Source organism: Polypterus senegalus, chromosome 4, assembly GCF_016835505.1.
Source record: "Polypterus senegalus isolate Bchr_013 chromosome 4, ASM1683550v1, whole genome shotgun sequence".
NCBI lineage: Eukaryota > Metazoa > Chordata > Cladistia > Polypteriformes > Polypteridae > Polypterus > Polypterus senegalus.
In genome coordinates, this window is record NC_053157.1 from 75,048,838 (window position 1) to 75,075,385 (window position 26,548).

The 26,548-nt window shown below is 37.8% G+C and overlaps 1 protein-coding gene across 1 annotated transcript in view; it reads right to left on the reverse strand.

Moving 5' to 3' along the window:
* Positions 1–26,548, reverse strand: part of LOC120527467 (rho GTPase-activating protein 7-like) — a 349,930-nt gene that overhangs the window by 207,317 nt on the left and 116,065 nt on the right. Inside the window, exon 4 of the mRNA XM_039750907.1 lies at positions 17,125–17,262. Within this exon, the coding sequence (XP_039606841.1) occupies positions 17,125–17,262 (138 nt within the window). The remainder of the gene's footprint in view (positions 1–17,124; positions 17,263–26,548) is intronic.

Genomic DNA, 26,548 nt, shown 5'->3' on the forward strand with positions numbered 1-26,548 from the left:
TGGATGTGTCCAAATGGGAGCACTTTTATAGACAGCATATGGCCTTGTTACACAGTCTCCCACTGCCCTTCCATTTTTCTTGCCTTCCAACCAGGAGAGGTACCACCAACCATCCCTTCCAGGATTCAAGCTAAACCATGTGTTCCATTATGATATAGATAAGTTTATAGTGGAAGAAGATCTTTGCATGCATGGGTGCTTCATTGAAGACTAAAGGTGTGTGATGCCACTAATACTGTCAACATGTTGCATGTTGGTTGGAACATTTCACAATACCCTTTACACATACTGCTGCTACTAGTATTACTACTAATACCACTGGGAGTGCAGGACACAAAACAATATAGAGTTTATTATTCACCTGTGCAGCCAAAATATTATTTTAATGTGCTGTTTTTCTTGGTATTGGTAAATTTGATGCTTATAATGGAGAAATTAATAATAATAACAATGAAAAGCCCAAGGACAGAGTACAAAATATAACAAAACTAGATAAAAATTCATAAAAAGGTACCAGCAAAGGATAACAAAACAGAATTATACAAGGTATTTATTACACAAATAAGCTGACTTGACTTCTTTGAGCGTCTGTGGAAGTGCATTCCACAAGGTTGCAGCTGAAACATTGAAGGCTCTACCACCCATTGTACCCTTCCTAGTCCTGGGAATGGTAAGCAGTGGACACATCTGAGATGATCAGAGATGGAAGGCAGAAACACACAGAGTGAGGGAGCTCAGAGAGATAAGATGGAGATTGATCATTTAAGGCTTTGTAAGTTAACAAAAGTATTTTGTAATGAATATGAGATTCAACTGGGAGCTGATGTAATTCGCTCAAAGACTGTGTAATGTGTTCCCAGAGATTGGTGTAAGTAAGAATCCAAGCAGCCAAATTCTGAATGTCCTTCAGTTTGTTATGGACTGACTTTAGAAGACCATTCAATAAAGCGTTAGAGAAGTCTAGCCTAGATGTAACAAAACTATGGGGAAAATGTATGTTATTTAACTACATTTCAACTTCTCAACCCAAATCAAATCCCAACCACCCCCTGGTTTCCCTAGTCATGACAATCCCTAACAATGACTCTGCTCAATCCTTGCATTTTTCTTCATCTCTCCATGTGTATTTTCAACACGTTGAGTCCTTGTACCTGTTGCACACAGGTTCACAGCACAGTTACTTTTACCGAGGGTTCTCCTAATAATGCATTGGCTGTTTACTCTGTCACACGTGTGTTTAGGAGGCAGCCAACAAGCCCTAAGGTGAGTCATCTACCACGAGACAAAGGGCTGATTTTGGGTACTAACGCCTCTCTCTCTCTCTCAACAGAGCCAAAGAAGAAAAATAACAATGCCACACACTTACCTTCAGTGCTTCCGGTTTTACAAAATGGCCACTCCACAACAATCCCGCTTCCGATTCCCCTGTGATGATGCCACTTCCTGTTCCCTGTTGACAACATCACTTCCGCTTTCGCCATGATGACATCACTTCCGCCTTTCTGTATTGATGTTATTTCCTGCCAAATCACTTCCTGTCGCCATTTTTGTATATAAATCCTCATTGAAACACTGTATTCTGCCAAATGTGTTGGTTTTTTGATCATATTTCATTCAAATCTTCATCACATCCGACAGACATTCTATGGGGCAATTTCCCCAACTCTTTGCAAAGTTTCCAGAGTGAAATTATTTATTACAACCCACATTAGTGCCTAAAGAAGTTCCTCTGCCCCTAGTGCGAGTTCTTCTGCAGGGTTTTCATGATCTCTTGTTTAGCCTCTTCCCTAATCCTCTTTCCATCCTGGTACCTTCCTGTCATGTCAACAGTTCATAACAATATATTGTTACAGTTTTCCCAACCTTTGCATTAGGTCTGTGACAAAAGAAAATGTAGAACCCTGGAGGTACAGAATAAGAACTGTTGTATTAAATCATTTTCTGCTTCCTTCACAGGAGAGGTCTGGAAATCTGTAAAGGGGGGATTGGAAAGAGACCACAACCTTTAAGGTCTTGGTGGAAAGGAAGTTTACTTCCAGTCACGAGGCTCTGAGGCCTACAAGAGAGAAAAGATCAGAAAACTAGAAGTTTACTCTCGACACTTATTTGTGGAGGAACTTCACTTTGGAAAATGTATTTCTATTGAAAGGTACCCTATCATTCTCTGCTAGAAAACACACATTGCCCTTATTTCTTTAAGAAATAGCCTTCTTTGTGAAAGAATGATCTTTCTGAACTGTTTCTGCTAATGGGAAATGATGATCCTTGCCAATTATTTCACATCCTGCCTTGCTGTTGTCTCAATAAATATAACCCAATTTCCTGAAATGTGTTCTTTCATTAAATTGTGGTTGTCTCAGTTCATAACTAACCTCAAAAGTATTCAAATATATACACATAAATACATATATGCCACTAACTCACTTTAGAACAATGTGGTTCTTCACTTGTTAAATATGTTAATAGTTCGTACTCATCTAGATAGATAGATAGATAGATAGATAGATAGATAGATTGCATATTTACCAAAGGAAGAATAATCATCACATTTCTCATTTTCCTATTAAAACATATTGTCTAGAAATAAGTGTAGTAGCTATTTTCTAGACAATTTTATAATGCAATTATAAGCTTTATAAGATACAAACTTGTCCAGAATTAGCTTCTTGGGTGTAGTTTTGTATGTACTGTAATTTATCTCTCAAATTGCATTCCAGGTGCTATAATGAGTAGATCAGCATCCTGTTATCCTTTGAGATGTCAAGGAAATACATTTCTTAATTTAACAATAAAAATAACATCAAGGTAATGATATTTTAAAATTAAACCCAAGGTTAAGGATGAGTGTGCTTCCTTTCCTTTATTGGCCTCAAAGCCCACTCTATTTCAAATACGATGGACGCAGTTATGTTACCCAATACATTTACTGTATTTTTAAAATAAGTTTAAATATCTCTTTTCTTGCTATGTGAATCTTAAGAGTCATAGTCTAGTTGTAAAAACATTAAGTCACCCATCCGTCCATGATCAAATCTGCTTAAACCAGCTTACTTTATTGTGTGCATCCATAGTTATTTTCAGAAAATTAATTGTGTAATCTTAGAACAAGCATAGTAAACATCAAAGAAGTCTAAACTATTTATTAGTTTACAGTTAACCTGCAACTTTAGTGTGATAATACTAATATTTTACTTTAACATGTTCAGATGTTGTTATCTCTTCCCAGTGCCGTTTCTTTTAGTTTGGTTATAAGAGTATTAAGGATAAACGTCATATTCAATATTCATCAGACATGAAAGTTAAATCTAGACGTCAGTCACAAAAAAGCACTGGGGTCTTATGTAACATAAATTCCTTCAACCTTATTTTTGCTAAGAATCAGTGTTGGTTAATCTTGGAACAAATTAAAACTATCCAAAGATTAAAAAGCCTTTCTTTCTTGAGATTTTCTGCTATGTACCAAATGCCATTGGCTTAGTGATAAATTTATACTGAGAAAATGGGGAGAGGATGTTAATTAGGCCTTGGGTTGCCTTAGGCTTATTCATAAACAGTGAGAACATTTGTGAAATAATTCTGCAGATCACATACTTTCTGTGGGAACAGTGTGAGACTGCATGGCTGCAAAGCAGAAAAAAAAAGAATAATTCCAAGATTACCCTAATTGGGGGTTGGGTGTGGGGGTGTTGCATTTTGGAAGTTATTTTTGAATTCTTTCATATTTTGAGAGATTAATTAAATTTGGTTCAGTTAAGTAAATAAATGTATTATCTTTAAATGTCCTAGTAATTCAAAAATCATGCACTTCATATGATCTTCCCACTACACAATATGTACTAAATATTTTGTTTATTTACTGTCATGGACTCCAAGATTAGCTTGGGTACCAGCAGGAATGTTTTAAGGTTCCTTACCTGGTTGGGAAGCCAGTATAATGGAGGGACAGGGGGAAGCAATCTGTATGTACTATTCGCTCCCCCAACACAATAGGTGGCAGCCTCTCTGGGCTAATATACCCACATGGATACCCACAAGGCATGCTGGGAATTGTAGTCCAGTTGGAAAGACCATTCAGGGTCCTTGGGTGGCACCAGGAAGAGTTACAGGAGAGGAAGTGCTTTAGTCGGATATTGCTCTGGCACCAGAAGTACTCTCTGGTCCAAGATAAAAGGAGACATCTCATCTGCCTCGGAGAGTCAGAGTTGGGAGGTAGAGTCAATGCTCTATGATGAAGGGTGAAGGAGGCGGAAGATGCTTATTTGTTTGAATATACTGTGTTGGACTGTCTTTAGCCTGTCAAGGTACTGTTGTAAATTAAATTCCATTGCATTTTACCCTGAAATTGGGTCTGGCTGAGCTGTCTGTTGTTAGGGGCTTGGTGGTGCCCCCTAGTGATCACAATTAAAAAATGTAAAATATTAGCTAGGTTGTGCAAAGCGTAAATGAAAAATTGGTAATTTCCATTTCTTACATAATCAAGTTAATTGAGAACATATTTTTTAAGTTAAACGTTAATTATGACTATAACAATGTGTGTCCTATAATAACTAACTTTGATACATGTTTAATAGAACATAACATTTTGACAGAAATATTACATGATTATTAGTAGCTAAGGGCAGACGATTTTCCTTTAGCCTTATGGAATCATTGCATTAGTAACACAAAAGGCAGTGAGTCAGTCTGGAAAACTGCATAGATAAACAGGTGCATCCCAGTCAAAACAAATCAACTCAAGTCAAAACAACTCAATCAACTGGATAGTACTCATCATAGGTCATTTTCCAAATGTCAATTAATGAAAATAATTCTTTAACTAAGCTAAATACAAAAATAGTGGAACTTTACAGTGGGAAACATTTGTGATTTTATTGACTTAGGGATTTTATATAATATTTAACATTATAATATTAATACGTAGAAAACTGTCAGTCAATCAGTCATTTTCCAACCCGCTATATCCTAACACAAGATCACGGGGGTCTGCTGGAGCCAATCCCAGCCAGCACAGTGCGCAAGGCAGGAACAAATCCCGGGCAGGGCACCAGCCCACCACAGACGTAGAGAACTGCTTGATCATAAATACTGTATGGTTGAAAACATCTATGGTTTGCTGCAATTCTTTTTTTTTAATTCTTGACCTTATTATGACTTTTCAAAATAGTGATACATTAAATATTGGCTAATTAATGGTTTGATCTATAATTGAGAGCTGTATCAGTTTTGCCATAACTATGAAAAGAAAGAACCTATAACCTTTGTCGACAAAACTTAGAGAAAGATCACATTTATAATATAGTATACTTGGTCAAGGAATAAAGCAAAAAACAATCAATTGTAAACTTAGGAAGACAACTGCAAATCAAGATTCACAGGTTTCAATAAAGAATAAATATCTATATAGAACTTAAACCATATGACACCACACCATTTTCTAAGACCACTTATATATTTTTAATTCGGAGTCGGTATATCTGTGTGTAAGAGTTTTTTTTTTTTTTAAACTCTCCAAACTATTTCAAACCTCCAGCAATACTAAGAAATAATAAGGTAATTCAAATATAGAAGACTCCATCCATCCATCCATTATCCAACCCACTATATCCTAACTACAGGGTCACGGGAGTCTGCTGGAGCCAATCCCAGCCAACACAGGGCTCAAGGCAGGAAACAAACCCCAGGCAGGGCGCCAGCCCACCGCTGTATAGAAGACTCATAAATTGCTATTTTGTTTGTGTTGCATTGTATAAACTCTCATTCTTTACCACATGCTAAGAAAATAAATTGAATTCAGTGTAATTGTGCCAATATCAAATCATTATTGAAAATCATACCCTGTTATAAATAGGAAAATTGTATAGCTGACTAACAAAATAAAACTTCATGTTTCTTAGGTTAATTGAAAATATTGAAGAAAATGCTGCCTCTATCTACGTACCATAGTCTGAATTTCAGACTTCTAAAACAGTTGTTTTTACACAATTCTTTCAGTTAAGCAAAATAAAACAGTGAGCTGGTAATGCAGATAAAGCATCTTCCTTCAACTGGCCATTGTGAATGAATGTTCGCCAAGATTATTCTGAAACATAACAAGTAGATGAGGGTTGGCAGACACTTAAAAGAGAGCATAGAGCTGTCAAATTGTGGTGTGAATCATTGGCTATTGGTTGAATTCCCTCTCAAAAACAGAACTTGGGATGAACCATTTTTTAATAATGCATTACATAAAGGAAAGTATTCCTTTAGTGAACAAAGGGGCTACTCTGAGCTCAATAGCAAATGTGTAATAGAAAGGATAAACTGTGGTCTGGACTTTATATGATATCAAAATGTGAAAGAAATAGTATAGCCAATTAATATCAGATCGTTCACCTTTGAGTGAGCAAAACCTTTTACAAAAAATATTTGCTAAATAGCTTAAACCAAAGAAGAAATGCATGCTGAGGAGATTAAAACTGACTCTCTGAAGTAACATGACAAAAGTACTGAGACAAAAGATATGACAGCCCCTAGTTTAAAGTACACCAGTGAGTTTTTAGAGGTAGACCCATCTAGTATAGTTTTAAAAGTGTGTGCAATTTACATGTTCTGCTTGTCAGATATTCCTGAGGACTCTCACATCCTTCTGTATCAATCATGTGCAGTTGAAGTTCATCATGAAGTTGAAATTGGCCCAATATAGGTGTGCACTCCATGAAAAGGACTGACTTTCTTTCCAGGGTTAGTTTCTAACATACGCCCAGTGCTGTCAGAATAGGATCCAGCTCCCTGCAAGCTTTTCTTGGAATTAGCAAGTTCCGAAAATGAGTGAGTTGTTTTACATAGAAATGTAAACAGTCTTTGCATGATCTATGTAAATGAAGGCAACTGTGTTTGAAATGTTAACTTTTCTTTATTCTTGTTGGAATCATGGATGACCTGCACAGGTCTTCTTGTCAAACTCCCCAGTTGCAGCACATAGCCAACTTTACCTGCATCACCTACCTCTGTTGCCTAAAGGCAACGTTGCCTTGGCAGCTTCCTAAAAAACTAGTGCATAATTTATCTCAGATTGTTGAGAATGATGTCCCAATCTTCACTGGCAGTAATGTCGGCTGCTTTTAAACTCCCAGGATGTGGTAACCAAGTTCTCACATATGGATCTGAGATCCTCTAAAGGATGTTTCCTGATAGTAACATCAAAACCAATACTTCATATTACATATTATTTCTCAATGTATTAAATAATTTATAATACTATTTTTTGTTGTGAAATGTATGTTATGGGAAACTATTATATGTATTTCATATGCATCTTTAATGAGGGCAAGGTGTAAATCAAAATTCAGTTTCTTTTGTAACATGGCAATAAGTTAACAAAAGGAACACCAGTCCATTATGCAAACAAAGCACTGAGCACTGTACAAATGTACTATATATTCACTTTTATATATCTTTATTCTGTAAAATAAATTGAAATATCCGTTTTATAGTGACATTATTCAAATTTTGTTTTCATGTACAAGTGCATACCCATACAGTGTAGCGGAAGCACATTCAGATTAGCGGGCTTGCTCAGGTCAGAAAGTTAGTCAATCCTGGGCACTGAACCAGCAGTCTTGAGGTTTAAAGCTCAACATTTAATTTCTTGTTTAAGCAGCCATCTTCCTGGGTTTGAATCCTTTTCTTAGTTGCTGTCTGTGTGGTGACTAATTTGTCTGTGTCTGGGGTTATTCACCGAGTAGGTTGGTTTCTTCCCATGTCCCAAAGACACAATCCAACATCTAATCTTAACTAACCCATTGCTTGTTTTAGAAGACTTTAATCGTAGTATTAAAAACAATTTTATTAAAATGTTCCTGATTATGAAGAGCCACTTTGTAAATGTACAATTTATAGATCAAGGCACTTCCTGTAACCTAACAAAGCACAGTCAGATCCTTGCAAAAGCAAAATGAATAGACTGAAAAATAGATTTCTTTCAGTTTCAAATGGCTAATTATGGCTTTAGAGCTTTCCAAGTGTAACTAGCTGAAAAGTGCAAAGCTGACATTCCTTGCCTTCACCTCTGTGTGGTCCGACCCACGTTCCCTGTGGTCGAGAAAGTAAATAGTTGAAGGGTCTAGCAAAATCGCTGAGCCCAAAATTAAATCATACAGCTGGTTTCATCTGAATGCTTTCACTTTTTTCAACTATCAATGTGACATGACAATCAAAGTCTAATGGATCATTAGTCCACGTCTCATAAATCCATTAGTGCAAAAAGAAACACTTTGCAACACCTGACACCAAACAGCTCACCATGGCGGCCTTTGTTGCACAGTGAAGCGGGAAGAATATGCACAACATGATCTCGAGCCATGCAAGCTTGGCCCTAGCAAATTCTTGGCACTTCTTTGTTTGGCGGCCAGACCTGTTTAATCATGTTTTGGTTTGACACTTCTTTACTTGTTTTACTTTGCTTATTTGTTTTAAAACCCTGCACCCCAGCAAAAAGCAACGTTCAATAAGCCCACTATTATAGATCTGAGCACAGAACTTGAATGATTTATGACTTTATAATATGTTTTAGCTTTAAACGTTTTAATGAATTGTTTGTATCAGTTGCAGTACATTATATGTCTGTTTGAGTAAAAATAAAATAATCAGAAAAAGTCAACTTATATATGAACTGATTTCTTATCTGGCAAGGGTCAGAAGAAGCATTACAGTTACATGAGATGTGGAAAAACACAGAGCATTATAGTTATGGCAGGGGGAGGATCACTGTGTAATGAAAACAGGTACACCAAGGGCACCAGCAGGTTTCAAAGCCAATGCCAGCTACAAATTAGGAAATAGAAAATTGGATGTGAAAGAAAGGCTACAGAGCAATTACTATGTCCCCTCTCAAATTAGATCATACTGTATAAGGTCAAAAGAAATGTATAGCCTGGCCAAGTTGGGAAGAAGTAATTAATTTTAACAGTTTGTGGATATACAGTACGCAACACACACACTGCCACTGCCACACACATTTCACCCACCTCCTTTAAGGTGAATGGTGCAGGACCATTAACATTCCCACTACATTCAGGGACAGTAGTTATCCTCAGGTCATAAGGCTGCTCAACAAGTGCTCATAGTGACTACTGCATATAAGAATTTGATGAGAGTTACCTATATCAATTTATCCCTAACAACAGACTTCCAGATCAACCAGCACTTGCCATCTAAAAACATTTTCAGATGACTCCTCCATCATAGGCTGCATTAATAATGGAGACGAGTCAGAGTACAGGAAGGTTATGGAGAACTTTGTCTTGTGGTGCAGGAAAGACAACCTGAATCTCAACATCAGAAAGACAAAAGAGATGGTGGTGGACTTCCAGCATGAGGAGAAGCTTCTGAGACCAGTCACCATTAAGGGGGAGAACATGAAAGTGGTACAGAGCTACAAGTACCTGAAGGTTCATATAAACAACAAACTGGAATAGTCTGATAACACAGTGGCACTGTACAAGAAGGGCCAGATCAGACTGTACTTGCTAAGGCAACTCAGTTCATTTGATGTGTGCAACAAGCTGCTAGAAATGTTCTACCAGTTCATAGTAGCCAGTGTGGTGTTCTATGCTGCAGCCACTTGGGGAAGCAACCTGAGGTGAAAACAACCACAATGCCTGAACAAACTAATCAGGAAAGCCTGCTCCATCACAGAGTGAACCCTGGACACACTGGAAGCTGTTGTGGAAATGAAGATGATGGCAAAATTGCATGTTATCATGAAAAATCCTCTCCATCGACTCCAGGAGGCACTCTCTTGGAGCACTTTTAGCCACATGCTCATTCCAACATGGTGTGCTAGGAAGCGTCTCTGGGGGTCTTTTCTGCCCACTGCTATCAGAAAATTCAATTCTTCCACCCGATGTACTAGTTAAATTTTTATTATATTATTATAATAGTTATTTATTTATTTACTTATCGGTTGACTGATTGATTGTTTGGCTGTATAATCTGTCCTTTGAGTCTGTATCCTTGTTTTTTATGTTTCTGCTGCTGCATGCATTTGAACTTCCACATGGGATTAATAAAGTTTATATAATCTAATCTAATGTATTTAATATTTTTAGATTTTGTATTATATTAAATATACCTGTGGGAGACAAACCTGATTGGATTCATCTAATCTAGTTCAGGTTTGCGGGATCCTGAACTTATTCCTTGGATGAGGTGCCAGTCCACCATAGGTCACTACTAAGAAATTTATTTCAGGCAAATTCCAATGAGGCTGCGTTTACTTTCCATTGTGTTGTTAATTTTCACATGGATTACATCCAGTTTTCTCCTCATCTGTCTTCTCATAAAAAAAATTATCAGACACAAACTGGTCTATTAAAAATTTTTTATATGTTAATTTTCCTTTACTTTCTACTACTGCCCTGCAAAGTTCTAATAACACACATACAAGAAACGTTTTACACATTGCTTTCTGTGCATAGATATGAGTGAAAATTAAAATACAGTAAAGCTTTACTTTTCCCTATTCAAAAGCTTACGCAGCTTTACAGCCCAAACTCCCTCAAGAGGTTTTCCTTTAATTGCTTTTTGAGGTCTCAGTTTTATACTCAGTTCAAAGGAAGACTTGTGTTTTTCTCAATGTAATTTTGTTCTTAATTAATTTTAACATGTAAGTGTGCATATTTTCTAATATCTCCTTTATACACTAGTAACACTTCTATGTGGTACATCTGCTCATCACAATGTGCAGCACTACCTAACGACCAATATATAAATATATATAAGGAAAGCCCAGCTAAGACTCCACCCCCTTCCGCTGCTACATCATGGCCTCCTGCAGACCTCATGTTTGCTTAGATCCCTCCCTTTCCTGTCCTGCATCTATTGTGACTACTCATTTTTTCTATTTTGTGAGTGTTATTTTGTGAGTACGGGGTGGAACCCTCAAACTTTTATCATACTCTATTTTTTCTACAATATATGTACAGAGAATGTATTAACTGTATATATATATATATATATATATATAGATATATATATATATATATATATATATATATATATATATATATATATATATATATATACTAATAAAAGGCAAAGCCCTCACTGACTGACTCACTCACTCACTCACTCATTCATCACTAATTCTCCAACTTCCCGTGTAGGTAGAAGACTGAAATTTGGCAGACTTTTTCCTTACAGCTTACTTACAAAAGTTAAGCAGGCTTCTTTTCGAAATTCTACGCGTAGCGGTCATAACGGTCGATAACGGTCGACAACGTCCGCCATGTTGAACTTTCTTATTTATGGCCCCATCTTCATGAAATTTGGTAGGCGGCTTCCCTGCGCTAACCGAAAACGATGTACGTACTTATTTTGATGGTATGACGCCACTGTCAGCCACCATATTGAACTTTCCAACGTCACTAATTCTCCAACTTCCCGTGTAGGTAGAAGGCTGAAATTTGGCAGGCTCATTCCTTACAGCTTACTTACAAAAGTTAAGCAGGTTTCATTTAGAAATTCTACGCGTAACGGTCATAATGGTCAACAACGTCCGCCATGTTGAACTTTCTTATTCATGGCCCCATCTTCACGAAATTTGGTAGGCGGCTTCCCTGCGCTAACCAAAATCAATGTACGTACTTATTTCGGTGGTATTACGCCACTGTCAGTCGCCATATTGAACTTTTCAACGTCACTAATTCTCCAACTTCCCGTGTAGGTAGAAGGCTGAAATTTGGTACTTATTTCGGTGGTATGATGCCACTGTCGGCCGCCATATTGAACTTTTCAACGGTCTTTGTTACTTATGGGCCCATCTTCAAGAAATTTGGTACTCGTGTTCCCAACGCTAACTGAATCCTACTTACGTACATATATACGTCCATAGCCTGCAGCTAATTCACCGTGTGAGGCGTTGGGATGGGGTTGTTTGCTGCCTGCCTATATAAGGCCGTCCGTCGCTCCAGTCTCAATATTCCCTTCCTTGCTTCGCCAAGGGATTCACGTCTCCCTGCTGATAACTACAGCCTTTTTATTTAATCCACGGCTTCTCCGCTGTTTTATTGTTCATTTATTACGATTATAGTTATTGTGTAGATATTTTAGACTTACTTTACATTGTTCAGGTACCCATTTCCTTTATCATTCCAACCGTACCCACATTAACATGTCTATCAAGGTGATCACCATCGATCAAAGAACTGTCACTTACCGAGTGGGTTCCATGCCCAGAGATGGCACCTACCTTTTCCATTCTCTTTGTTACAAATTGCACGGCTATATCAGGCTCACTCTTGATATCCGGAGGAACATTGTGTCTTATGTATTGAATGACTGGGACAGGTTCAAGGTGTGGACTGATGATGGTACAAGAGATAATTATTCTACACAGGAGCACTAGAAGAGTGAAATGCTTAAGCCCTTCACCTATGCATCTGCATGTGAGTTGATGGGTGCCGGTGAATTGTTCAGTTGTCGATTTCAAGTGTACCGAAATGGCCAAATATTTTACACCTTTCGACAACCGCCAATGCCTCTTGAACATCTTAGATTGACAGGTGACAATTTCAGTAGTGAACACTTTGATGTTTAAGAATGTTTAAACTCTCTAACGCTGAATGTGAAGTTATCGATGAAACCGGTTGTATACTTAAAACGTTTGACAGATGGCGAATGTCTCTTCAACACAAGTCCTACAAATACTGTCGTAATTGAAACAAACCATGAAACTCAAACCGATTATGACAGCAGCAATCCAAGCTCTGAGATTTGAAACAAGAACGTTGCTTGCTCAAAAGTAAGCTCAGCGCACAGCTTGGTCATATTACAACCAGAGGGCCGGACAAACAATGTGGTATACAAAGAGATCCTTAACAAATAATTATTGGTATATTTCCCCTCAGTTTAAAAAGGTTTAATTTTCTTCTTAATAAAAATTTTAAGGCAGTACTTAGCCATGGCACGGTATTTTGCTAGTATATTATCTATACTAATAAAAGACAAAGCCCTCACTGACTCACTCATCACTAATTCTCCAACTTCCCATGTACTGTAGGTAGAAGGCTGAAATTTGGCAGGCTCATGCCTTACAGGTTACTTACAAAAGTTAAGCAGGTTTCATTTTACACATAATGGTCATAACTGAATCCTACTTACGTACATATACGTATACGTCCATAGCCTGCAGCTCGGTCACTGTGTGAGGCGGCATTACGTCCTCCCCCATCCCTACACCTCCCATGTAGTTGGCTGCCTGCCCATATAAGGCTGTCCGTCGCTAAATACTCGAAGGCAAATCCACAAGTTCATAGAGACGCTATCGCTAAATACTCGCAGGCAAATCCACAAGTTCATAGACACGCTGCCGCTATATACTCGAAGGCAAATCCACAACTTAATACCGGGAATGCCTGTTAAACATCTTAGATTCACGAGTACTGATTTGGGTAGTGAACACTTCGATGAATGAAACCTGTTATCTTGTCAACAACGGTTGACAAACATGGAATGTAACTTGAACACGACACGTCCTCCAAATACGAACCTGATTGAAAGAAATAATGATAATCAAATCCTTGATGACAGCAACACTCATAACAGTCACAAAACAATTACTGTATATTGAAAATCATGTTATGTTATTTTTAAAATGTTTCCTTTTCTTTTTCATAACTTCTTTAACACACTACTTCTCCGCTGCAAAGCGCGGGTATTTTGCTAGTATATATTTGCATATATATGTGTGTGTGTGTGTGTGTGTGTGTGTGTGTATGGACTAATAGTCAAAGGTCATGAGATACCCTGAAAAGTCCATGTTTTTGATAGAAATTCAATTTTTTTTACTAAGACACTATTGAGTTTATTTAAAAAAAACACAACCAAGACATACTGTATGTAATGTTGCTAACAGCTATTATTGCTTGAAACTACTGAGTTGGTACTTTAAGATACACCCTAGGATGCACTAGGACATATCATCGATGCTTCCTGAAGTTTTGGGGCTAACATCATCATACTTTATGGCTCTCCTTTTTACAGCTCCTGAGATGCCAAGAAGGGTGTTGACCTTGCATAATGAGTGCCAGCAAAGCCTCTACACTTCAATGAGCTCACAACAAGCATTCTAGCCACTCCTCTGGCACTGCTTCACCAGCTCATTGTACTTGGACTGCTTTTGTTCATTAGTCTCTTCAATGCATTCCACTTGCTATGAAGAAGTAGATGTTAACACCATGTCTTGGCTCAAAGAAGTTGATGTACCATTGTCTAGGAACTTCAGCTGCCCAAGTCTACTCATTGCTCCCAGTCCAACACTGAGGTGCTGATACTGTAGACTGTGACTGAGGCTGCTCTCCCACCCTGACAAAGGTGGTGTCCCTCTGGCTGCAGATGACCTTGTTGTTAGCCATGGCTTTAGAGATGGTCTCGGCCACAGACATCAGCACCCAATCATGCAACATTTTCAAATGGTAAACTCCCTTAGCTTATCCTTAGTTAGTTATTTGAAATGCTAATTGATTATTAGAGAAACCTCTGTAATTGCATTAGCAGAGCTGAAACATGTTACTCTATTCACTTCCATTTCAAGGTGCTGGAATTCCTAAAGTCCAGCTGTGGGTTTGAAAATGGGCAAAATGAAGCAGCTTTCAAAAGAAACTTTTTTTTTCAGAAAGAAAGTTATCCCATTTAATAGATTGGCAAGAAACTGAAGATTTCATACAAAGCTGCCTGTTACTGACTTAAGAAAATTGAGTGAACTCGATCTAACCAGGATAGAAAGAGAAGAATAAGGCCCAGATACAAAACAGAGAAAACATAACTATAGGATGCTGGCCTAAGAAGCAGACTTTGACAGAAAGGACCATATCTGAAACTGGCAAATAAAATTAAAATATCAAAACAAACAAAGGAACACAGTAATTGGATGAGGATGGCTGAGGAAGTGTATTATGGTTAGCACCCTGGTGTCATCTTTTTTCAGCTGCAAATTACACTGGTATTTAGCATGTCAATAAGGAATAAGCTAACTGAGGATCTGTAAGGTATTTGTTTCACAAGATACACACTCTGATATCCTTATTCTGTTATGCAGTTGTGCATCTCGGCCTTCCCCCACTTTGGAATGGCATGTTTCTTGAGGAAGCTGTTTCACTTTGCCCATTTTCAAACCCAGAACTGAACTTTAGGAATTGAAATACCTTGCAACCCACATGAACAGAATGACAGGTAATGCAATTACAAAAAGGTTTCTCTAATAACCAATTAGCATTTATGCATCTCTCTATTATAAAAAAAAAATCTTGGAAGGGAGACGAGACGTGATCTTCTCAGAAGACAATTTGATGTCCCGTGAGAGACACTTTAATGTCACACAAGACAAGGCAGTGAGACAACATTTAAGTTCATGGACATCTAACCTAGCAGTTGGAATGCTTTTGGCAGACACGCTTCATGTGCTCCCAGTTCTTAAAACAACGACAAGCAACATGCAGAACATGCACTTCGCCAGCAGCAGCAAGCCATCAGATGATCCAACCACTGCTCTTTAGCATGCGTTCAGCCAAAACTCCACCCCCCCCCACCCCACCACTTCACAACATGAGTGGCAGAGACACGAAGTGGAAAAAGGACAGCTGCTGTACAGGCTTTGAAATGGTTGATGTGCTGCGAGACAAGCAGAATACGCAGCTCGCCAGCAGCAACAAGCCAGCAGATGATCCAACCGCTTCTCCTTAGCGTGCGTTCAGCTGCCCCCTTCACAATGCGAACAGTGTTATTCATCATTAGAGAAAGAGATTTAATCACGCCCAGGGCCAGAAATAAAGGACAAGTACAGTATTGTTTTTACAAAAGTTTTAAAGTAAAAGTGAAAATAATGCATATGTAACAATTCCCCTAAAAATAAGAATCTCTTTAATTTGCATATCTGGTAAACCAAACCCGGGGGTGGGCAAACGAAGCAAGCAGGGGGCGGAGCCCCATAGTGTTTAATTAAGGATAAGCTAAGGGAGTTGACCATTAGGACATTGAAGGAATGGCTGCTAAAAATGGGGCTTTTCTGTCATATGAGAATAATAAATTAAAACTATTTTTGCTCCATAGATACCAAGTTAGAATTTCCCCCTACCAACCCTAGTGTCCCTGCAACCCTGAGTCTTTTTCCCCCGTTAAAGAGTGGGGTCTCCATTGTATAGCACATAATCTGCCTTCCTTTATAAAAAAAAAAAAATCAATGTACTTTAACATATTCCTGCCAAGTGGTCTTGCAACTATTTGCTCCTCTCTGTGGTTTGACTTATTCTCATAGGAGAAAGACATGCACTACTGGTGCCTGCTGAGTTGTCTATCTTTTAGCTCCCTGGAGAAACATTGCCAGCTTCTATCTAGGCCACCACTTTCTCTTTTCTGTACTAGCTTTTCTGCATTTATGCAAATCCTGTACGTCTAACACATGCATAGGTCATATGTAGTGTTCTCTGCTTTCTTTCATATATAGATAGATAGATAGATAGATAGATAGATAGATAGATAGATAGATAGATACTCTCTATCTATCTATCTATCTATTTGTCTGCTCTCAAATACTGATCTCTTCTCCTATTTTAATGCCTCTCCCAGTCCTGGACGCCTTACGTTGGTTTATATTCTGCCCTCTGCCATCCTGGCTATGCCTTTGCCCTACATTTTTTTTTCTAAATTAAAAATGAGTGCGAATCCTAAGAATAAATTGTGTGGAACTCCAACCGTGTAATGGATACAGGGTATTTTGGTTTTTTCAATAACAGAAATTTACCAGTCACAGATTTCTGTCCCTGTTCCAACTTGAAGGTCTGGGCAACATCATATGGCCAAGATGCCAGAAGTTGCAGAATCTCCCCATTGTGTGGCTACATTATTCCCTAAAATTACAAAATCGTTCATATGGTATGAAGTTAATTAGTTCAAGCTGATTTTGTTATCAGGCACTGCATTTTTAGCTTCAGGAAGTGAAACAAAGCTGATTTAAATGCCAAACCAAGTCCATGTCAAATTGTAATTATTGATTCTTTAAATAATAGTAAAGCCATAAAATATGAACCTATAAGTCCACCAGAATAAGTCTTAATAGTGATTGCTTTCATACAGAAAATAAAATCTTACCACATTTCTCTGAACTGAAGCAAGCATAGGTCTGGAAGTTGTTGATGCGAGTGTTGAGCAAACAAGCTGAGGAAGTGTTACTGAGCTGGGGCTCTCAGGTACAAAGGCTGCATTTTTGTCTCTCTCAAATTCTACCTCCTGTTGAAAAAATATTTTAAAAAAAATTAAGAATTATCATCTAAGAAACAATGACTCAAAAACTGATCATTTTCAAAAGTATGCTTATTTGGGGAAAATATGTTTTTAGTGAATAAATTAACAACATTCTCAAATCCAGTTAGGCCATTTTAGGATCAGGGGCTGAGCTTATCCTGATAGCAACAGGAGCCACCCCTTGAGGACACCCACTCTCACACACAATCACAGATCCAAATTAAAATAAACAACTTGATAAACATGCCTTTGTGGATGTGAGAGGAATACTGGAGTACCAGGAGGAACACCCATGCAGACACAGGGAGAACATGTAACCTTCACACAGGCAACAAGCAGGCAAGGGATTTGAAACCAAGACAACTAATCCTTGAAGACACAGGGCTACCCACTGGACCATCATGTAACCTTTTTATAAGTATAGATACTGCATGTTGAAAATGATATAAGTAACAATTATAATGTCCTCATAAATGATGGATAGCCTACAAAGTGCATCTCTATTTTCATGTAAATTCATTATACAGTATATCTGTATTTGCACTATGAGATAAACTGTTTTTACAAAAATACGCTTTATTTGATTTTAAGGACAGCACGATGGTTAGGCTTACTGCCTTGTCAGGTAAGCATTCTTGGTGTAAATCGTTAACATGGCTGTTATGCTTGTCTGCATGGATTTTATTCCAGCTACTCTGTTTTTTCTCCCACTTTGCCACACATAAGTATTAGATTACTGTGAATGTGTGCATGTTTAAGCCATGTAGTAGGATTAGGTGAATTACACTTAACATTATGTTATCATGTCACATTTTGTTTGGAAGAGAAATAACTTGATGACTTCACGGGTGGCTTTAGATTAAAGAATACTTAACAGGTTTTTAATATGCTGGCATGTCTTGCACACTTAAGTGAGAATGCAGAATTGGTATATGGATGCCTAGCTATTTAAATACACTTAATATCTGGAGCTGTGGAGAACATCTAGGGCCAATGTAGGGCTACATGTTATAGTGAACCTTGACACCTAGCAATATAATGACCTAGGAGGAGTTGCATGTGTGTTCCAATAGACTGAGGGAGGAAAAAAACACATTATTGTGAAGCTCATTGCTGAAGTGTATTCTTATAGGCAAGTCCCTCTAACTGATACACAGTGCAACTTATTGTAGACGATATGATTTAAACATCTTTTAAATTTTTCTTGAGTTTTCCTAAAGTTGGAATGCTACACCTAGGGTTGTTTAGGAGGGTTTGACACCCAAGAAATACAATTCATCAATCAAAATTTTGGTTTGAGTTTTGAAGTTTGATAGTTTCTACTGTCTTTTCCAACACCATTTTGTTTTGAAATGGCGACACTATTTTTGTGGGCTTTACATCATATGTTTCCATGGGAATTTCACATGAAGCAACAGGGCTGTGCTACTTGTAACGCGTTGTAAGATCAGCCTACGAAAGTCACAAGTATCTGAGATTGGGCAAAATGTTGTTTACTACTTACCTTGAACTTTGATTATTGGTATTTCAAAACAAAGCAGTGTCTTTTGACTTCAGTTTTTGGTTTACAATTTGGCTTTGACATTTCTCTCTTTTTGACTTTTGGTCTTGACCCTTGCTTTGCCCTTTAATAACGTTCTTTCTGCTGATCCTCATTCTTTAATTACTTGAACTGGCCGTCTTTTTCACAGTCAGTACAATAGAGGCACTCTGGAGCCATCCTTGAACCCAAATAAAGAATAGTGAGGCTGATATATAAAAAGTATGAGCATAAGGCAGGTTACACAACAGGAGGAAAACATAAAATATGTAATGACAATAATAAAACAACGGTACCACTCTTAACTGAACAATAGTCTCACCTCTCTACTCTACTGTGTCTTCTGATGTCCCTCCAACCCTGTGCTTACAGCAGTGGTGTCTACCTCAAATTGTTAGGTCCACAGGTTTTTCTTTCTGCCAGTTTCTTCATCGGTGACCAATGTCTGCTGTTAATTGACTTCTTTTTCCTTCATTTTAATTGCCTCATTTCTTAAGACTGAGTTCTTGTAAATTGCTTATTTTTTCAATTAAATGGCAAACAAAAATGAGATGTGAAATGAGCCATCAGATGACCAGCTACGTTGGGGCCTCAAACTCCAACCAATTTCACTCTAGCAAGTTTCTTAATTAGATGGCTCCTGTTGTTAATTCAACTTATTATTTAATTCCATAGCTTATTGTTGCTGTCATTCTGCCATAGCAGGCATTTTCAAAACGGCCAATTTTCTTCCTTCTAAGGCCACCATCAAAATGTTATATGGATCTAAGCAGATCAACATTACTAAAATCTTCACCTTTCTTTGTTTTCAGATATTGTATGACATACACAAGTTAGCTGGTCATGTGCTGACTCATTTTGTGTCTTATTGTTTGAATGCCGATTTAAAAATAAATGGAAACAATTAAGAATTCTGTTTCTTAAATAGCAAGTCAATCACAATTAAGGCAAAAGAAGTTAATTAGCAGTAAAATATGGTCACTAATTAAGAAAATGTTTAAAATGAAAACCTGCAGGCACAATAAACCTCCAGGATCGGAGCTGAAATCCCCTGTCTTAAATACATCCTGGGCTGGAAGTGGAAGAATGGCCTGTGGTCTTCTGAACTGAGGATACAAGAGGGAATAATGTGAGTGATAGTGCCAACCTGTGGTTTGAGGTGGAATTACAGCTAGAGTAGAAGCCTTGAAGATGCCCTCTATGCATGCATGTGTGACAGTATTTAAGATTAACTTGAGCAAAAGTATCATAATCATTTTCTAAAGCTGTTTAATCCTGAGCAAGGTCAGGGGCCTGGAGCCTATCCCAGCAAGCATAGGGCACAAGGCAGGAACAATCTCTGCACACGATACCAGTCCAACACAATAAACACACTCACACACTATGGCCAGTTTAGCAATGTCAATTCACCTGACCTGCATGTCTTTAGACTCTGGGAGGAAAACAGAGCACCTGGAGACATGGTGGAAGATGTAAACTTCATCCAGGGAGGACAAGGGATGCAAACCCAAGTCTCTTTAATGTTATTTTTAATTAACACTTCAGCATTTATGGGAACTCCAACTTTGGACAAGTTTTTTTGCATTAGTCTGTGTATCAGTAAGTAACAAATGACAATCAGCTTAATTAAACCCAACTAAAATTGCTGTCTAGCATGTGTAAAGAAAAACATTACATTCTGATCATGTCATTGACTAATATTTGCCAAGAATATTAATAGCATTAAAATTAAGATCTTATTTTTATACCAGGCTGGCACAGTGGCATCACTGCTGGCTCCCTATAAAGGTTTGTGCCCCGGGTCCTCCCTTCATGGATTTTGCATATTCTGGGTCTAGCGTGTATGTGTGTGTATGTGTTTACCCTGTGATAGACTGGCGCCTTGTGTAGGGTTTGTTCCTGCCTTGCACCCTTTGCTAGCTGGGACAGGCTCCAGCACCACCCGTGACCCTGGTCTGGTTTAAGCAGGTTAGAAAATCACCGACTGACTTCTACACATTTTCAATGTATTAAAAAATATCTAAACTGTTAGAATAAAATAAAAAAAAACTATTTATATTTACTTTAATTCACAGAAGAGAAGGAGCCTCAGGGCAAAAATATAATTACGCCATGCCGTTGTGAGTAGTTTTACTACAGCACGTGCTTGATTTTTCTAAATTATCTTCAACAGTCAGTCTTTTGTAGAAGAGAATGAAACCTTCAAAAGTGATTGTATACATTTTTATGTTTTAGTTTTTGTTACTGCAAATTAACTTTATTCAAACATTTGACCTTTATTGAAAAAGACCATTATAAACTCTCTCTCAGCTTCAATTGGTTCATTATTATTACTTTAATTAATTTATCAAATTAGATTAGAAAGGCTGTAAATGAGAGGCCACTCTGCCAGACTAACTCAGGACATAAATGGAATTAAACAAAATTTGGACTGACATTAAGAGAAAATTGCACTTCAATAATGAATGTTTTGAGTTGTAAACTTATCCTTTATGTGGTAGCTAAAAAAAATGAGATGTGAAGTGAGCTAACAGCTGACCAGGCGACTGTTTCCAAAACTGTTTTCCTTTGAAAATGTATTGTGGACCTAAGCAGATCAACATTACTGTTACTAATAATTCTTTACATTTATACAGCACTTTTCTCGATACCCAAAGTGCTTTTCATAGTGGGTGGGGAGCCATTTCAACCACATCCACCTGGATGATGTGACAGCAGCCATTTTGCGCCAGTATACTCACCACACATTAAATGTTAGGTGGTGAAGTGAGGAGAGAGAGACAACAAATTAGAGACACGGGATGATTAAGGGGCCAGAAGACTCGGCCATGCAAGCAGTTTATCCTGAACATCAAACATCATATACACTCTGCTGTTTACAAAGGATGCCCGTGGGATCTTTTATGAAAACAGAGAGTCGGGACCAAAGTTTTATGTCTCATCCGAAAGATGGCGCCTTTTTTACAGCACAGTGTCTCCGTCACTGCACTGGGGCATCGTGATCCACATTCAGACCACAGGGTAAGCGCCTCCCGCTGGCCTCACCAACACCTCTTCCAGCAGCAGCCCAAGCTTTTCCTAGATGGCTTCCCATCCAAGTACAGGCCGGGCCTAAACATGCTTGGCTTCAGGTGGAGTACTTGTTCTATAGAGAATGTGGTATGGCTGCTTTCTTTTCAGATATTGTATGATGGACACAGGTTAGCTGGTCATGTGCTAGCTCATTTTGTATTTCATATTGTTTGGCTGCTAACTAAAGAAAAAGGTAACAATTAAGACGTTCAAGTCTTAAATGCCAACTCAGTTAAAATTTAGGCAAAAGAAGTTAACTAGCAGAAAAAAATGGTAACTATTTAAGAAAATGGTTAGAACGAAAACCTGATACCTGCTCTCCAGAATTGGAACTGGACACCCCTGGCCTTTAGCCTGGTGGATTATCATATATTAGCACTGAAAAGAGAACGTACAGTTTTCTTTTAACATGACAGGACTCTGGTGTGGCATCTCCTGTTACAAGTATATTTTTGTCAGTCAGTCATTCTCCAACCCGCTATATCCTAACACAGGGTCACATGGGTCTGCTGGAGCCTATCCCAGCCAGCACAGAGCGTAAGGTAGGAACAAGCCCCAGGCAGGGCACACACACACACACACACCAAGCACACACTAGGGACAATTTAGGATCGCTAATGCACCTAACCTGTATGTCTTTAGGTAGTGGGAGGAAAAAGGAGCAACCGGAGGAAACCCACGCAGACACAGGGAGAACATGTGAAGTCCATGCAGGGAGGACCCTGGAAGGGAACACAGGTCTTCTTACTGGGAGGCAGCAGCGCTACCCCTGCCAAGTATATTTCATGAGAGCCCTAATCACATCACGAAAGAGCAGATACTATATATACTGTAGGTTCTGAAATTTTTCATTTAAGGAAGACAAAAGTTTTGGGGTAAGATGTTTATACTCACTAATCGTGATGCTGAAAAACTGAGATGTGTTGCATGTTGCACTGTACTCTGTATATATGACAAAAATTACCCCATAAACCTATATATTTATTTTAAAATGGTATATTTCATGTTATAGTAAATATAGTTGGTGTTAAAATGTTTACACCCTAAATCTCTCAGCTAACAAGCTGGAATATGAACATTTCAGATTCATCTCCAAAGATTTATTTATGAGCAATGAATGAATTAGTTTATTTAAGATCATGCTGTACAATCTGATAAAAACATGCAAAATTTATTAAATGTATGAAACTTGCTTGACTCATGTACACTCCAGCTGTTAATGTGCATGGTTTTCCACTTTAGCGTTACTGAAACAGCTTTTGCTCCAGCTGATAATTCCTTGACTCTTAACCCACTAAAACACTTGCAGGGCAGACCTTTCCCAGAATTAATTCACTTCAGCTGTAACCTGACCCTGTTGTGTAGTTCAGCACTATAGAATTTGTATTTGAGAGCCAGATGTTTATTCTTAATTCTTGCAAGAGCGGGTGCAGATCTTTCTTGACTAAAAACTACAATATTAATAAATCAAGCTTCACATGGGGCTCTTGTCATTCTGAGTTCCCTCGTGAAAATGTGTTATGTGCTGTATTTTATCTAAATGTATCTCCTGTGCAAAAGTATTTTTAAGACTATAGAAATAGTCACACATATTTACTTTAAAATATTTAAAAAGAGAACCATCAACAAACACAGAGATACAAAGCATATGCATTAAATGAGCAATTCAGAAAACTGAAATGAAACATCTATTTCTAATATTTTACAGGCTAAAACCTTAAGGTAAATCAATCAGTATTCTCAAACTTTTTCGACATTATTGAGCTTCAGTTCCAGCAATCTGTTTATGTTTAATCAAGTGTGTTCAGACTTTGTGATGACATTGAAGAAACAAGAATGGGATGTGATGAAAAGGAATTACAGAGAGATAGTGGACAAAGGTGACAGAACATGAAAACTGAACAGGACAAAAGCGGGTTAAATCCAGTCCTCTGTTACCACTGATCAATTCTTTTGTTACCCAGTGAAGTCTATTCATTCTCTTTCATAAGTAGTTCCTCCCTCTGCTGACATGCAAAGTGGAACTTCCTCAACACTTGAATGTGCCAGTCAACTATGGGTTTGAACTGAAGCTGCTAATTTAAAGAAGAATCGTGAAGTTTCCACTTGTTTATACAGAGTGGTCCAGATCTAATTATGTAGATCCAGATCGTCTGGATGACTTTGATTTTTGGGGACGATTCCAGTTTGGCACAAAGACGATTCTTCATGTCGTCAGTTCGCACACTTCTCGATGGTCCAGGATTTTTCGGGTGATTTTCTATGTAATAAACTTAATAAGTTAAGTGTAATGAAAATTGCATAATTAGATGTGGACCACCCTATAGAGGTATATGGCTTAAGCCAAGAAACATTTTTCCCTACAGTGTTAAAGAAAGAAATGCTTAAGACAAGGCTTCTTTCATTGCAAATGAATTTTCCATATATTAGTTTTGGCTTTGGACTTAGGACTTCAACCACCCCATCTTGGGTCGATTATTTTGTAGTGTGCCAAATATGTACTAAGAATAATTTATTTATGAAAATGGATGGATGGATGCATGGATTTTGGAGGAATTAAAAGAACAAACATGACACTAAAAACTACAGACTAGTATATAACTCTAAGCACTCACAATACAAATAGGGGCATTGTAAATTTTGATATGGTCTTTAAGAAATAGGAGTAATTGCCAGTAGATATTATAGAAAAAATTATATCCACTGCTGCAACACAAAAAGTGGAAATTATTGGTAAAGAGATTAGGTCTAGTTAACTTAAAGTGAGAGAGTTTAGATCAAGGTTCCCCAACTCTAGTCCTGGAGGGCCCCAGTGGCTGCAGGTTTTCATTCTAACCCTTTTCTTAATTAGTGACCTGTTTTTGCTACTAATTAACTTACTTTGAATTATTTTAATTGACTTGCTCTTGAATACTCAGACCCCTTAATTGTTTCGTTTTCCTTAATTAGCTGGCAAACAGTAATGAGATACAAAATGAGCCAAAATATGACCATCAAACTGTGTCCATCATACAATATCTGAAAATAAAGAAAGATGAAGGTCTCAGGAATGCTGATCTGCTCAGGTCCACAAAACATTTTAACAGTACGCTAGAAAAGAGAAAATCAACAATTTCAGAAATGTAATGAGAGCAGCAACAAGCTATGGAATTAAAGAACGGGTTCAATTAACAACAGGAACTGGAGCCTAATTAAGCAACTGGTTGGTTAGTGAAATTGGTTGGAGTTTGAGGTCCTGACTTAGTTGGTCTTCTGTTGGCTCACTCACTTCACATTTAATTTCTGTTTGGGTGTCATTTAAGGAAAGAAATGAAGCAATTCAGAGGAACAAAACTTAAAAACAATTAAATTAAAATTAATTTAAAAAAAAGTTAATTTGCAGCAAAAACAGGTCACAAGTTAAGAAAAGACTTAGAAGGAAAACCTGCAGCCACTGGGGCTCTCCAGGGACCTCATGCATAACGTCGTGCCTAGAATTCGCACTATAACATGATGTAAACACAAGAGCCAAAATGTGCTTACGCAGAGAAAAATCCAGATGCATAAATCTGTGTGTTCGCCCGCTTCCACGTTCTTCCGCTCCATAAATCCCGATCAGCGTGAAAAGTAACGCACGTGCATGCGCCTTCTGTCCCACCCCATCTCCTCCCAGAATTACGCCTCTTTGAATATGCAAATCAATATAAATAGCCTTTAAGCTCAGCGTTCTGTGAAAAGGCAATGGCAAAAGCAAGAGAGAAAATATAACAATTTCAGCGAATACCAAGTGGAGGGAAAGAAAAACATACTATTTGTTGGTTTAAACAGTGGCATAAACAACAAAAGGAAGCTGATTGAGTGACATAGCGTGTTGGAGAAACTTGAAAGCTCAAGTTCACAAAGTCGCACAGTGCCCGACATAAAAAAGAAATTGTCACATATCAAAGCTGCTGTGAAAAGGCGAGTCGTAGCCCACCGTCTGAGTGTCATATGAAAGCTTATTAGGGTACAGAGAAAAAAAAGGCACACAGTAGGAAAAAAGCACGAAATGCTAACTTCAATCTCAGAATTTCCACTTTAATCACATAGTTTATTTTGTCATTAAAGTAGAACATCATAAACTTCATCTTAAAAATGTTTAATTTACTAGTTTCTCAAATCCCATCGTAACTAAAGTAGCACGTTAAATGCTTTATTTTGTATTTGATCTTTTGCTCTGTGTGTGTGAATCACTATGTGCTTTTTTTTTCTCTTTCTCCGACTGGACACAGAATCCATTACATTCATGATATTACAGCTCTCTGAATAATTAAAATACTGAGATGGATACATGATATCTTTTTCATGATGATAGGAGTGAAAGCATGTCATTAATGAGGGAAACACGATGTGTGATTGTGTGAGAACTTCGATGAAATTATTGTAGCAGTACTGTTTCTTTCAAATGTACTAATCTCCAATTCCTGTCCTTACTTTTCTTTCTCCAAATACCCAATTGCCACACAATCAGCTCTGTAATAGACATTAAGCCATCTGTAAGCTTACAATGACGATTCTTCAAAACTTTTAAGGAACATTGAAATATCTTTGTAGTACGTGTTTAATTATTCTATCCATCAATCCTTCCAGTGTCACGTCAGCCCCATACAGAACAAGGTAGGATCGATCCGTGAACTAGGT